The sequence below is a fragment of the Hemiscyllium ocellatum genome, chromosome 42 (genome assembly GCF_020745735.1).
Source record: "Hemiscyllium ocellatum isolate sHemOce1 chromosome 42, sHemOce1.pat.X.cur, whole genome shotgun sequence".
Classification (NCBI taxonomy): domain Eukaryota; kingdom Metazoa; phylum Chordata; class Chondrichthyes; order Orectolobiformes; family Hemiscylliidae; genus Hemiscyllium; species Hemiscyllium ocellatum.
In genome coordinates, this window is record NC_083442.1 from 15,110,412 (window position 1) to 15,122,746 (window position 12,335).

A 12,335-nucleotide genomic window follows, 5' to 3' on the forward strand; every position below is an offset into this window, starting at 1 on the left:
TCACACCAATCTAAGAATGAGTAGATGATGATCACTGGATCTCAATGGCAATATGTCTTTGGAAGAGTGTGCCTTAACCTGTGAGTACAATTATTCATAGCTGCTGATTAGCTACAGACTGTTGAAAGTGTTTCCAAAATGTGAGGGGGGAGTGCTGTGAGATTCTGCTCTGATATCCCCTCAACTCCCAGCCATTCTTCAAGCCCCACTTAGCTTGTAAATAAGACAACCCTCTCGTTGGTGCAACACTTACCTGAATATTGATTAAAAAAAACACATTTTTGTTGAAGCTTTTCATTTTGCACTCATCAGGACAATTTGCGATAATATCAGTGTAAAAGGGAGCAACAATTTAAACTGTATGAGAGGAGTGAGATGATTGATGAGTGGATTGCCATGAAACATTTCTTTTTGGCAGTATTCAGATTCTGTGCTCCCAGTGACTAATTGTCTGACAGTCAGAAATGAATTGAATCACTTGGGACAATATGGGAGGTGCCCCAGTGCTAGTCATTTAAGGTTAGCACTCTTCGGTTCTACAATGAGCTCATTTATGTGGTCAAATGACTGGAGTTTGAACGTCATGTCTGTATATCCATATTCATGACCTGGAGGAAGTAGGATAACCAGTTATCTCTCCCATCTTGTTGAGGCCATTGTGAGCAAACGTGATGGATCGTAAATAACTTAATCTGCTGGCCTGCGTTCTTAACTCATTGTGTAGTAACTACAGCTTGCACCTTTATTAGTTTTTCAATCCTTGTTTGGTTTACACCTATGTTTCTGTTCACTTTATAGCAGTACACAGCTTTTGATGAGGAGCTATTTTTTCCTCAGCCTGCCAGGATGAGATAGAACATAGAACATAGAACATAGAAAAGTACAGCACAGAACAGGCCCTTTGCTCCACGATGTTGTGCCGAGTATTAATCCTAATGTAAAATAAAATAACTTAACTTACGTACCCCTCAATTCACTGCTATCCATGTGCATGTCCAGCAGTCGCTTAAATGTCCCTAATGACTCTGCTTCCACCACCACCGCTGGCAACACATTCCATGCATTCACAACTCTCTGCATGAAGAACCTTCCTCTGACGTCCCCTCTATTCCTTCCTTCTAATATCTTAAAACTATCACCCCTAGTGCCAGTCAATCCTGCCCTGGGGAAAAGTCTCTGACTATTGATTCTATTCATTCCTGTCATTACCTTGTATACCTCGATCAGGTCTCCTCTCTTCCTCCTCCTCTCTAGAGAGAAAAGTCTGAGCTTAGTCAATCTCTGTCTGTAAGACAAGCCTTCCAGTCCAGGCAGCATCCTGGAAAACCTTCTTTGCACCCTCTCCAAAGTCTCGTATCTTTCCTATAGTAGGGCGACCAGAACTGGACACAGTATTCTAAGTGTGGCCTCACCAGGGACTTGTAGAGCTGCAGCAAAACCTCGTGGCTCTTAAATTCAATCCCCCTGTTAATGAAAGCCTAAACCCCATCTGCTTTCTTAACAACCCTATCTACTTGGGTGGCAACTTTGGGAGATCTATGTTCTTGAACACCAAGATCCCTCTGTTCCTCCACACTGCCAAGAATCCTGTCCTTAGTCCTATATTCAGCATTCGAGTTCAACCTTCCAAAATGCATCACTTCGCATTTATCCAGGTTGAACTCCATTTGCCATTTCCCAGCCCAGCTCTGCATTCTGTCTATGTCACGCTGCAGCCTGCAATAGCCCTCGATACTATCAACAGCACCTCCGACCTTGTGTCATCTGCAAATTTACAAACCCACCCCTCAACCTCCTCATCCAGGTCATTTATAAAAACTATAAAATGCAGAGGCCCAAGAACAGATCCCTGTGGGACCCCACTCAACACTGACCTCCAAGCAGAATACTTTCCATCTACAACCATTCTCTGCCTTCTGTCAGCCAACCAATTTTGAATCCAGATAGCCAAATCTCCCTGTATCTCATAATTCCTGACTTTATGAATGAGCCTACCAGGGGAACCCTATCAAATGCCTTGCTGAAGTCCATATACACCACATTCATTGCTCGACCTTTGTCGACCTGTCTTGTCACCTCCTCAAAGAACTCAATAAGATTTGTGAGGTATGACCTGCCCCTCACAACGCCATGCTGACTGCCTTTAATCACGCTTTGCTTTTCCAAATAGTCATAAATCCTATCCCTCCAGAGTTCTTTCCAAAACTTTGCTGACCACAGACATAAGACTGACTGGTCTGTAATTGCAGGGATTTACTTATTACCCTTGAAAAGAGGAACAACATTCACCTCCTTCCAATCCTCTGGTACGACTCCCATGGAGAGTGAGGAGGCAAAGATCTTTGCTAGTGGCTTAGCAACTTCCTTTCTCGCTTCCTGGATTAGCCTAGGATAAATCTGCTCTGGCCCTGGGGACTTAATTTTTCAAGCATAGCTCACTGCTTCTGTGCATCTCCTCCAATGCTGTCATTGCTGACCTAGGCCTGACTGAAAATCAGCATGTCTAGGCTGTTGAATTGACATACACAGTACATTGTGCTATTCAATCCATTTGTATTGCCTTTGTCTGTATCGGAACCTTGCCCGAGTGTGACGGGATTGTCAACTGAGATGAATCCCTGGATGAGCTTGATCCTGTCCTTGCCCAATGCCTAGGCATAACCTCCATCAGAGACTGATAACGATTGATTGCAGACTGATAACCTGGCTATAATAGTTGCTCATTGCCTCACCTACTACTTCAGTTTTCTGAAATTGTAAAAAAAACTTTCTCTGTGGATGTGGGCATCTCTGATGAGACCTGCATTTATCATCCCTTGCTGGTTTTTACATCCATTACCTCCACTGGATACCTAGACCATAGGACTGGGAGTAAGCCATTCAGCCCATCGAGCCTGCCCTGCTATCCAATACGATCAAGGCTGAACAAACAGCTCAGTGTCTTTTACTCACCTCAGCCCCATAAATCTGCCTACGATTGATAATCAGAAATCTGTCAATCTCTCCCTTTAAATATACTCAAAAACCCAAGCTGCTTCAGCCCTCTCGGATTGGAAATTCTAAAAATTCACAAGCCTCTGAGTAAAAATACTTACTCCTCATCTTGGACCCAAATGGCACAACCCTTATTTTTAAGTTGTGCCCTTGTTCTAGATTCTCCAACCAATGTGCTGGATATAGTCAAGGCTTTGCCCTGACCACAGCCCAATTATAGTACTGAAATCTTTGCTCCAGAACTAGCCACATGTCTAACCAAGTAGGTTCAGCCAAATGACAATGTTGGTATCTACCCTACAATACAGAGAATTGTCCAAGTATGTCCTATCTAAAGAAAGTTAAACTAAATCCAATCCAGCCAATTACCACTTCGTCAATTTGACTTGTGCCTTACAAATGGTGGATGGTCTTTGGTTACATTGAGTTACACAGTGCAGATGTGCTCTTGTAGCTATGATATTTTCTAATAGTTGCTCCAGTCAAGTTTCTGATCGGTGAGAATCCCGAAGAGTGTAATGTAGCACTTTCCATTTGCATGAGTGAGTGCAGCTCCGACAGCACTCAAGAAGCATGACGCTGTCCAGAACAAAGCAACCCATCCATTACCTTTAAATGTTCATTCCCTCTGCCAGTGATGCACAGTAACAGCATTGTGTACCATCTATAGCTTGATAGCAACTCATGAAGACCCTTTTGACAGCACCTTCCAATGCCATGCCCACTTCATCCAGCAGGACTAGGACAGCAGATACATTGGGACACCAATATCCGTACGTTCCCCTCCAAGTTACTCACCATTCTGACTTGGAGATATCCTTCAGTGTCGCTCGGTCAAAATCCTGGAACAACTTCCCTTGTAGCACAAGGTGGTGACTGCATAAGATGGGTTCCAGTGGCTCAAGGCTCACCACAACCTCCATGAAGGCAATAGTGCAGGGTTGGGCTTGTTGGGGTGTTGCTAAGCCTGCCATTGCATGAATTAGTATTTTCCAAGGGTATAAGTATTATACTGTGCCTTGAGAGAAACAGCTTCATGGATGCAGTTACTGGCACATGTTTGTTATTTCTATGTTATTAAAATTGAACTCCTATCATCAGACTGTTCTGATGGGATTAAACCATATTCTTTTAATTATTAGTTCAGACTTTTGTTTTACTAATAGTTACAATACCACTGTAACCGCTATACTTTGCCACTCAAGATCTTGAAGAACCCTTTGTTTGTAACTGAAAATCCACAAGAGGTGAATTAGTTTCAGTGATCACTGACTGTGAGAATCTGGAAATGATACCAACCTCTGGATTGTACCTTTGTCTGTGGCCAATCTCTTTACTACAACTTGTTAGAAGTCTTGCAAAGATTTGTAAATCAATGACTTAACTTGTATATTGAATTACGGTGTATAGTTTTCAATGTATAAACTAAAGTTTTGCAACGTACAACATTGAAACAGACTATTCAGTTCAGTAGTGTGTACTATCTACAAGATGCATTGTAGGAATTCACCAAAGATCCTCAGACAGCATCTTCCAAACCCACAACCACTTCCATTTCGGAGGGCAAGGGCAACCGATACATGGCAACGCCACCACCACAAGCTCCTGTGCAAGCCACTCACCATCCTGACTTGGAAACATATTGCCATTCCTGCACTGTCCCTGGGTCAAAATCCTGGAATACTCTCCCTGAATGGGATTGAGAGTCGACCCATAGCAGGTGGATTGCAGCGGTTCAGGAAGGCAACTCACCACCACCTTCTCAAGGGGCAACTAGGGCCAGGCAATAAATGCTGGGCCCAGCCAGTAACACCCACATCCCACCAATGAATAAAGAAAAATAAACCGATCAATGTCACTGTTTTTGCTTCACGCAAGCCCCTTCCACCGAACTTTATCTAACTGTATCTTATCCATCATTCAGCCGTGTAAGCTTCCCCTTGATTTGATCAAATATACATTTACCCTTGATAGTTTATTTGTTTGATCTAGTGTAATTTTGAATGCATGGATGAGATCAGTTGTATAATTACATGTTTTGATTCGGGGGAGTGTTAAGGAAGTGTGGGCATTCAGTGTGTGATTGTATGCCCCATTGGAAGATTACTCTCATTTGTGAGTCATTTGCAAGCAGCACTCCTGCAAGTTTCATTAATAGCATTTTTTTTATTTCTGCCCTTCTGTCTTCCGCCACCTCCAGGTGTTGCTGTTTCTTCAAGAGGAAAAGGAAGAAGAATGCAGATAGGCACAAATGACTGCAGCTTTCGAGGGGCGGCGAGGTTCTGCTTGCATGTTCAACTCCCTTTGTTTCGGATGAAAATGCCACGTGACTGGTTGAGAAGCTTCAGACTCTGATCCTTGTTTTGTATGATGATTATTTTTTTGCCTGTGCCTGCGTGTTCTCCGCTGGGAAAGGATCCTCTTATTTTCCTTCAAAACACTCAGGCTCAATTGCACTTCTTACCATGATGACCAAATTCCCACAAGAGAGATGGCCAGACAAACGCAGATGCAGAAGTCCTCAGGCTTTTCACTTTTCCTGGCTGCGGTTTGGGGCGGACAGGGGGTGTGGGAGAAGTGTGGTTTGGAGGGTATGGGGATTGGGGGGGGTAAGGTGGTGAGGAAACTGGGCGATCGGCACCTCTTCCACACCACCACAAATCGAGATGAACAGTGTGGTGAAACACTCGCTCCGGGTACAAATAGACTCTTCAGTGCCGAGCTGCCCACCCAGAGGAACGAGAAGTCAGCCAAACTGACATGGGCAGATACAGGTGCATTTGTCGCAAAAAAAAACAAAGTGGTTGTTCTATTTTGTGATGTAGCATATAAGCTGTGAGAAATTTTAAAATCTACTGTTTTTCCCCTCCTCCACTTCCCTCTTCCCCTTCACTGTTCAACCTTTTCTTGACCTTGTTTGCAACTTTTCGGCTTTGGCCGTTGTAAGCCGGCTGAAGTAATTTTTACGAAAAGAGATGGGCTCTTTTGCTTTCTTAAGGTGCACTTAATGTTGGGGTGGGTGCGCGTGTGTGTGGGTGTGGGTGTGGGTGTGCGCGTGTGTGTGTGTGTCTATGTTGCTGACATCCAGATTCGATCAAACGCAGTGTGAATTGTGAACACACACTGGCTGCTGCAGTAATTTCCAAGCCAGTACTGCCACTTTTAAACATGTTTTTTTTTAGTTGAAATGTTTGATGGTTATTATCCAAAGAGCACTGTTTCTGTGGAAACATTACAAAGTGAAAACAGCATTAATTTCCTTCCTGTCCTCCTCCTCCTCCTCGCCTTTCTCTCTCTGTCTCTCCCCTCCCCTAAGAGTTGGCACGTAGGATGCCTACAAATGTCACGGGCATCTGATCTAAGGGTGACTGCATAGCAGTTGCCAAAATGAATAGACAGCATATTTATGTACGCTTTGGGCAATTTTCACAGGGCACGAAGGAAAATTGTTAGGAGCACTGCATGTGGTGATGTCATCCTCAAGGAGACACTCTCCTGACTCTGGCCAGGTGGCCTGGAGCTTTTTCCTGACCTGTCTCCCTCCTTGTGATTGTTGTAGGATTTGCTCATCTTCGTAGGGTCCTAATGAGTGGCGTTCTTTTCATAACATGCAAGCAGCAACTTGAAAAGGATTGAATGCATTGGGACCGTAGGAAATGCTCCCAGTGTTTTGACCGAATGGGTGGGGGGGCTGTGAGGTGTAGGGTTGTGTGGTTGGGGTTTGTTTGGTCAGCATGAAGGGTGGGTGGGGTTTACAGAGGAATTCCCCTCTGTGACATATTCAGAAATCGGATCCTTAAGCAACTCCGTACCTGCTGGCCAGTGACTGCGGAGATTCCTGCTTGAGGTAGCTGTATCCTCAGGAAGCTGCAAAGTGCCTGTGGCTTTACTTACCCTCCTCATGCTGCAGCTGAAACCCAAAGGCTGGGCACCGGAGATGAGTTCATGGAGGTTAACCATTTTGCCAGAAGTGATTCCTCAGTTCTCCCGTGGGTTAGATAGCTGGGTTGAGGCAAATTGAGCAATGGAGATGTTAGCACTGCATCCCAGCTACATGTCTGGACACAACACCAGAGGGTCTTAGTATGGTTAAGTGACCAGAATTAACTAACCATACTATAACTAATGCCCCAAGTACAGTTCAGTTAAGTTTTAATAGCAATGCGAACTCACCCAAAGTACTTCCAAATGCAGTGAATCCCATCCACATCTGGATCATCCTACTCAAATCATTTGACATCATTGAGCCCTGGTTTTTATCTCTGAAATCTATGGATTGAAGTGATGCAATGTTACTCTGGACATTCCTGCTCACACATTCCAAATGATCCTGAAGAGGTGTCTGTAGGAGAGTCCTTCCTTGGGCGTTTGCACCAGTCTTAAAGGCTATTATCTGCAGTTATCTTAGTTCGCAACAGGCTCTGTGCTAGGTACATGAAAGTTTTTACTTGGGGCAGTCAGTAACTTCAGTGACAAGAAAATTCTCCTGACCATTCAGTAGACTGTTAATTGGCTGCTGATCATTGTAACCCGCAAACCACTATTAGTCAAACACTATAACAAGTCAAATGTCCCAGTGCATGGAAAGGCTGGTGTTGACCATCTGTTGCTGCCACATGCACTCCTGAACCTACCTAGGAGTTTTGATATGGCAAGATGGAAACAGAGGAAGCCGGCTCAGGCTGTGTGGGAGGAAGCAATCTTCTCTTTCAAGAGTTGTGCAAGCTGTTGGAATCTCCTTTTGTGGTCTCATCATGCAAAATGTTAACATTGTTCTCTGTTCAATATTCTGCTCTTTTTAACACTGAAACAAGCTGCTGGTTTTTAGTTACCAGGTTGTGCAGCAACACTTTTAATTGATTGTCAAAAAAACAATTATTTTAAATTGACACCTTTCCTGCGGGGGTGCAGAGAGGTGGGGAAGTGCAACTTCTCGAAGGCTGTCGTCCCAGTGCTTTGAACTAGACATTGTTCCTTAAAGTGCGGAATTTCTCAGGCCAGTAACTAAATGCGTTTCGAGAGATATTTCAAAGGAGGTATGAAGGCTCCAGGACCAGAGGGGCTGTTAGTGGGTAGTGGATTGCACTGGTTAAACTGTCTGTGTAGACAGTTCCCATTTGACTAGTCCTTTATCCAGGTATCCTCTTGCTGCTGTCAGGTTAACTTGTTAGTGTGGATAACTCCAGATGATCTGTTTACTCAAAGTACAATCTACTCGTTTCAAAATTGTGTAACTTGAATTATGTTGATGAGAATTGTACATGAATGCACTTGCCTCTTGTGCAATTTTATTTGACTTGCTTAATCCAAACCATCGGTTAATTGAGACTTTCTTTCCAAGCAAAGTACAAACTTGAATGACCAGAAGTAGACAGTATTTGGAGTGCTCTGGCACATACCTCACACTTGTGTTGATTCTCATCATATTTCACCATTCTGTGCTGTAACTTTCAAAGGGCTTAAGGTATTCTGTGGAAGAAGCTGACGGAGCAGCAGAGTGGGTGGGGGGGGAAAGACTTATTTGGGGAGTCGAGAAAGACACCATCTCAGCAGCAACAGCAAAAAAAAAGAATTAAGACTGACACATTGCATTGCTCAGGTTGCAATGAAGGGAAATTGGCTTGGGAAGCACTCCCCAGTGTTTGAATCTAAATTGATCATAGTCCCTTGTGTGTCTCTGCCAACTGTGGGCATCAGGGACCAAATGAGGCTGTGTTGACCGTGCTGAGAGCCCTGGAGAATGGCTCAAATTTGTTAGTGCAGTGCTGGTAAACTTAGAACATGTGATGCTGTTTCACCTCCTTTGCAACCCAGTCAGACAAGATCTACTTTCCAGGAGGCAGCTCTGTAAGAATTGAAGAACTGAAACATTTCATTAGCTGCAATTGATCTTACACTTTATTTTGTTATTTCGGAATACTCCTTATAGCCTTAAGAATTTCAATCAAATTTTATTTTAAAATACATTTTGTGGAAAATCATAATTGTTTGTATTCTTCCCAGAAACTCGAAGCTTTGAAATGCTCCTTTATGGCCCTTCTGTTGTTCCTTTATTAAAAGGTACAAAGAAGCTCAACATCTACAGTGTTTGGAAAACAGACTTGGAAAGGAGTTGTAATGTCTCCTGATGAGCTGCTGCAAGTAAACATTGTTACACATTCTGACAGGCAGAGCAACTCATCAAGTACCATTCCAAAATATAGATTAATGTCACATTCCAGTCATGAAACATGTTATGAAACTGCCCATACGAAAAAAAAACAAGCACTGAGAATTATCTCTAAAGGAACAGGGGAGCTCAGCTCTTGTGAACAACTTTTGGTGTCTGTTTTGGATGCTCTTTCTGTCTCAAGTGTTATGTTTTCTGTTTGGGTTGATCTTTCCTCATTGACCCTGTTGGGAGAGGCTGGGAACTACCTGAGGTAAAACGTAGAATTTTTTTTTAGAAAGAGGGTTACGTAGCTGTTGACTGGTGAAGTACAAACCCATTATAGATTCCTTAATAGCTGGTTGTTTGGAACTTTGATCACTGCTGTCAGAACTCATACTTGAACACGATGATTTTGCGATACAGTGGAGCCTATAATATCCAGTCACTTCAGGAAGAAGCCTGCCCTGAATCTCCTTACAATGCAGCTTTCAGGTGTAATAATATTTGAATGAGACAACATTGCAGATTTGTCTGACTCTTCCTCCCTCTCTTAGCGGCTGTTTTGTCAGGACCAACTTCCACTAAGTACTGTCCGAACTTTTCTAACAGGACCCAAACCAGTGGGTTTGGCTTGGTTGCTTCGGCAGGAAGGCTTCTATTTAATCAAAGTGACTGGAGGATTAGGTTTCACTATCAATGAGACTTCCTTTCGTTTGTTTTGCTCCGACCTTGAGCGTGTGAGTAAAAGCTGTGTTTTTACTCTTTGTGGTCTTGTAAATATAGCACACGTTCGCTTCCTGAGCATGAGTTTCTAAATAAAATTCTCAAAATTCTAGACTGTAATAATTACAAAAAAAAACAACAACCAGTTTTGGTTTGTTTTCTTGTTTTACAACTGTTGCTGTTTGTGCTGCTTGTTCTGTACCCACAGGGGAGGGTTCTCACGAGTTGGCCACAGTTTTGTTTTTGTATAAAATACAACTGTGGAAATCATTTTTTAAAAAAAAAATGGTTAAACATGTCTGTCCTTTTTCTTGCTAAAGTAACCTTTTGTTCCTATTTTCTTTTAAAAATTGAGAATTAAATAGTTTTCTATGTGCACTCCTGGCACCAGCCTGAGCTTACATTGCTGTCAACATTCGAACATTATGGTAAGAGATGGGGAAGTTTCTCTTTCTGAATTAACCATATGAGTAGGTTGCAAACCTTTATGTTGTCAATCCCATTATAGCACACACTGGGAAACGCTTGTCAAGTTTACCACCCATTTGATCTTTCTCTTGTTTCCTTTTAAAAGACCTTTTGATGTTTTGATGCTTCAACCCTGAATTCTGCAGTGACTTGTTTCCCTTTCTAAACGTCGTTTCAGCACTCCAATCCAGATCTAGACCAATCTTCAACAGATAGTTTTGCCTCTTGTCAAACTAAGATGGAAGGGGCTGTCCTGTGTCTAGCCATTTGGACACCACTTCACCTGATCAGCCTTCCACCTCAAGGCCTCTCATTTCCAAGCAGTTATTAGTAATCAAGCCACACACAGCATGATGTTTTCACTTTGTCCCAAATCCCCTTCCCATGAGGAATCTGTTTCAGCAGTGTGTCTGATTGAGATACAGTTGAACTGCTGATGTGTAACATTGGTTGGGCAGGGGAGAGAAGAAAGAGGAAAATTATTTTGTTTTAAAGTGAGTGTGATTGACCATTACTTTTTAAGATATATTTTGTGCTCATTAAGTTGCAGGGTGCCAGCACTGGGGAATAACGGAACACTACACCTCCCCCCAGCATATTTTGACCCTAGTAGTAGGTCTGGGTCTCTTCAGTTGGCTACCACATGGGGCTGTTAAAAGCTCTTTAGGCCACTTGCCAGAGATGCACTTCAACCCCAACCTCAGAAAATCCTTGATGAGTGTAGGTTTCCTGCCATTAATCTCTCCTGCTGGGCCTTCAATCTCAGCCGAGCCTTTCAGGCTATTGGTCCAGGCTGGATTTGAACCACAGGCTTGAAGGGCTGGAAGGGCAGCTCCACTGGTCTTCACTGTAAAACAAAAATGAGTTGCACTGGTGTCTCCCCATTCCCAATTGTCCCACTTTTTTGGATATCAGCTTGGAAAGAGTATTTGACTGCAGATAGATGGGGCAGCACTCCATAGCTGTACCCAACGTCATGGCAACAGATGCTGATCAAGTTAGGATTCAATCAAAACTTACCATTTGGTGATAAGAGGGACAGTATTGTCATTAAAAGTATTAATAATCCGCCTCCCATTAAAAGCCTCATCCTTAAGCTATAATAAATCCACCAAACTACATTAAAACCTAACCAAGTTGACTGCTTTGGCATGCTGGTCAGAATGATGCAGTCAGACTCATACAGGGTCTCAGCATCAGGCATATTTACACTTTACTCTTGGCACGACAGTTGACCCTAAGTAAATTTGGGAGGGCGCAAGTTAATTTAAATTCGAGCTCTTTTATCATCTGGACATAAGGACAATTTAATTCAGGCAATACTTGCAACTGAAAACTTACTTGTTATGTTTGAGAATCTTAATATAAATGTGCCTGTCAATCTCCTGCGACTGGTCCGTATTGTGCAAAGGTTTGGCAAGGGATTATCATATACTGGAAAGCTAAACTTCTGAAGTTCAGTCTTCACAATGAGCTGTAATATCACCTTAGTCCGGTGATAGCTGGTCCTATAATTGCTACCAAGATTCAACAAGGGAGGAGCTTTAAGAACATTGATCGTTGTCTCCATCCTTCATCAACCTTTTGGTCAGTGGGTCAAATTAATCTATCTTGAAACTGAGGTGTAAGGGGGTGGGGGGGGCTGTAGAAGGTGAGCCTTGAAGTGCTTGAGGTTGCTGTTAGCTGAATTACAAAGGTTGCACAGTTGGGCTCAACTACAGGAATGCAAAGTGCTCTCTGACAGGTGGAGTTACCATTCATGGGGGTGATGGCTGGTTATTGTACAAGAATGTTGCAATTACAGAGACTGGGTTAGGAATCATAGGTCATGTGCTGTGAGCCATACACACTGCTGTGTGTAAATAGATTGATTCTGGATTTTTTATTTAACTGATATTGTTTACCTGTTTTATTTGTGGCCAAGTTGCTTTTAGGTGGTGGGCAAAGGGAAGAAAAACCTGAAATTAGCAACAGGATGGAAGTTTCTAAATTCCTATAG

General features: G+C 43.0%; 1 protein-coding gene across 3 annotated transcripts in view; it reads left to right on the forward strand.

Moving 5' to 3' along the window:
• The window catches only part of LOC132834850 (casein kinase I-like), a 214,830-nt gene extending 208,655 nt beyond the window's left edge, over positions 1 to 6,175 (forward strand). For all 3 annotated transcript variants that reach the window (XM_060853927.1, XM_060853930.1, XM_060853929.1), the window contains one exon: positions 5,195 to 6,175. In XM_060853927.1, coding sequence (XP_060709910.1) covers positions 5,195 to 5,249 — 55 coding nt within the window. In that variant the 3' untranslated portion in view covers positions 5,250 to 6,175. The remainder of the gene's footprint in view (positions 1 to 5,194) is intronic.
• The last annotated feature ends 6,160 nt before the right edge of the window (positions 6,176 to 12,335 follow it).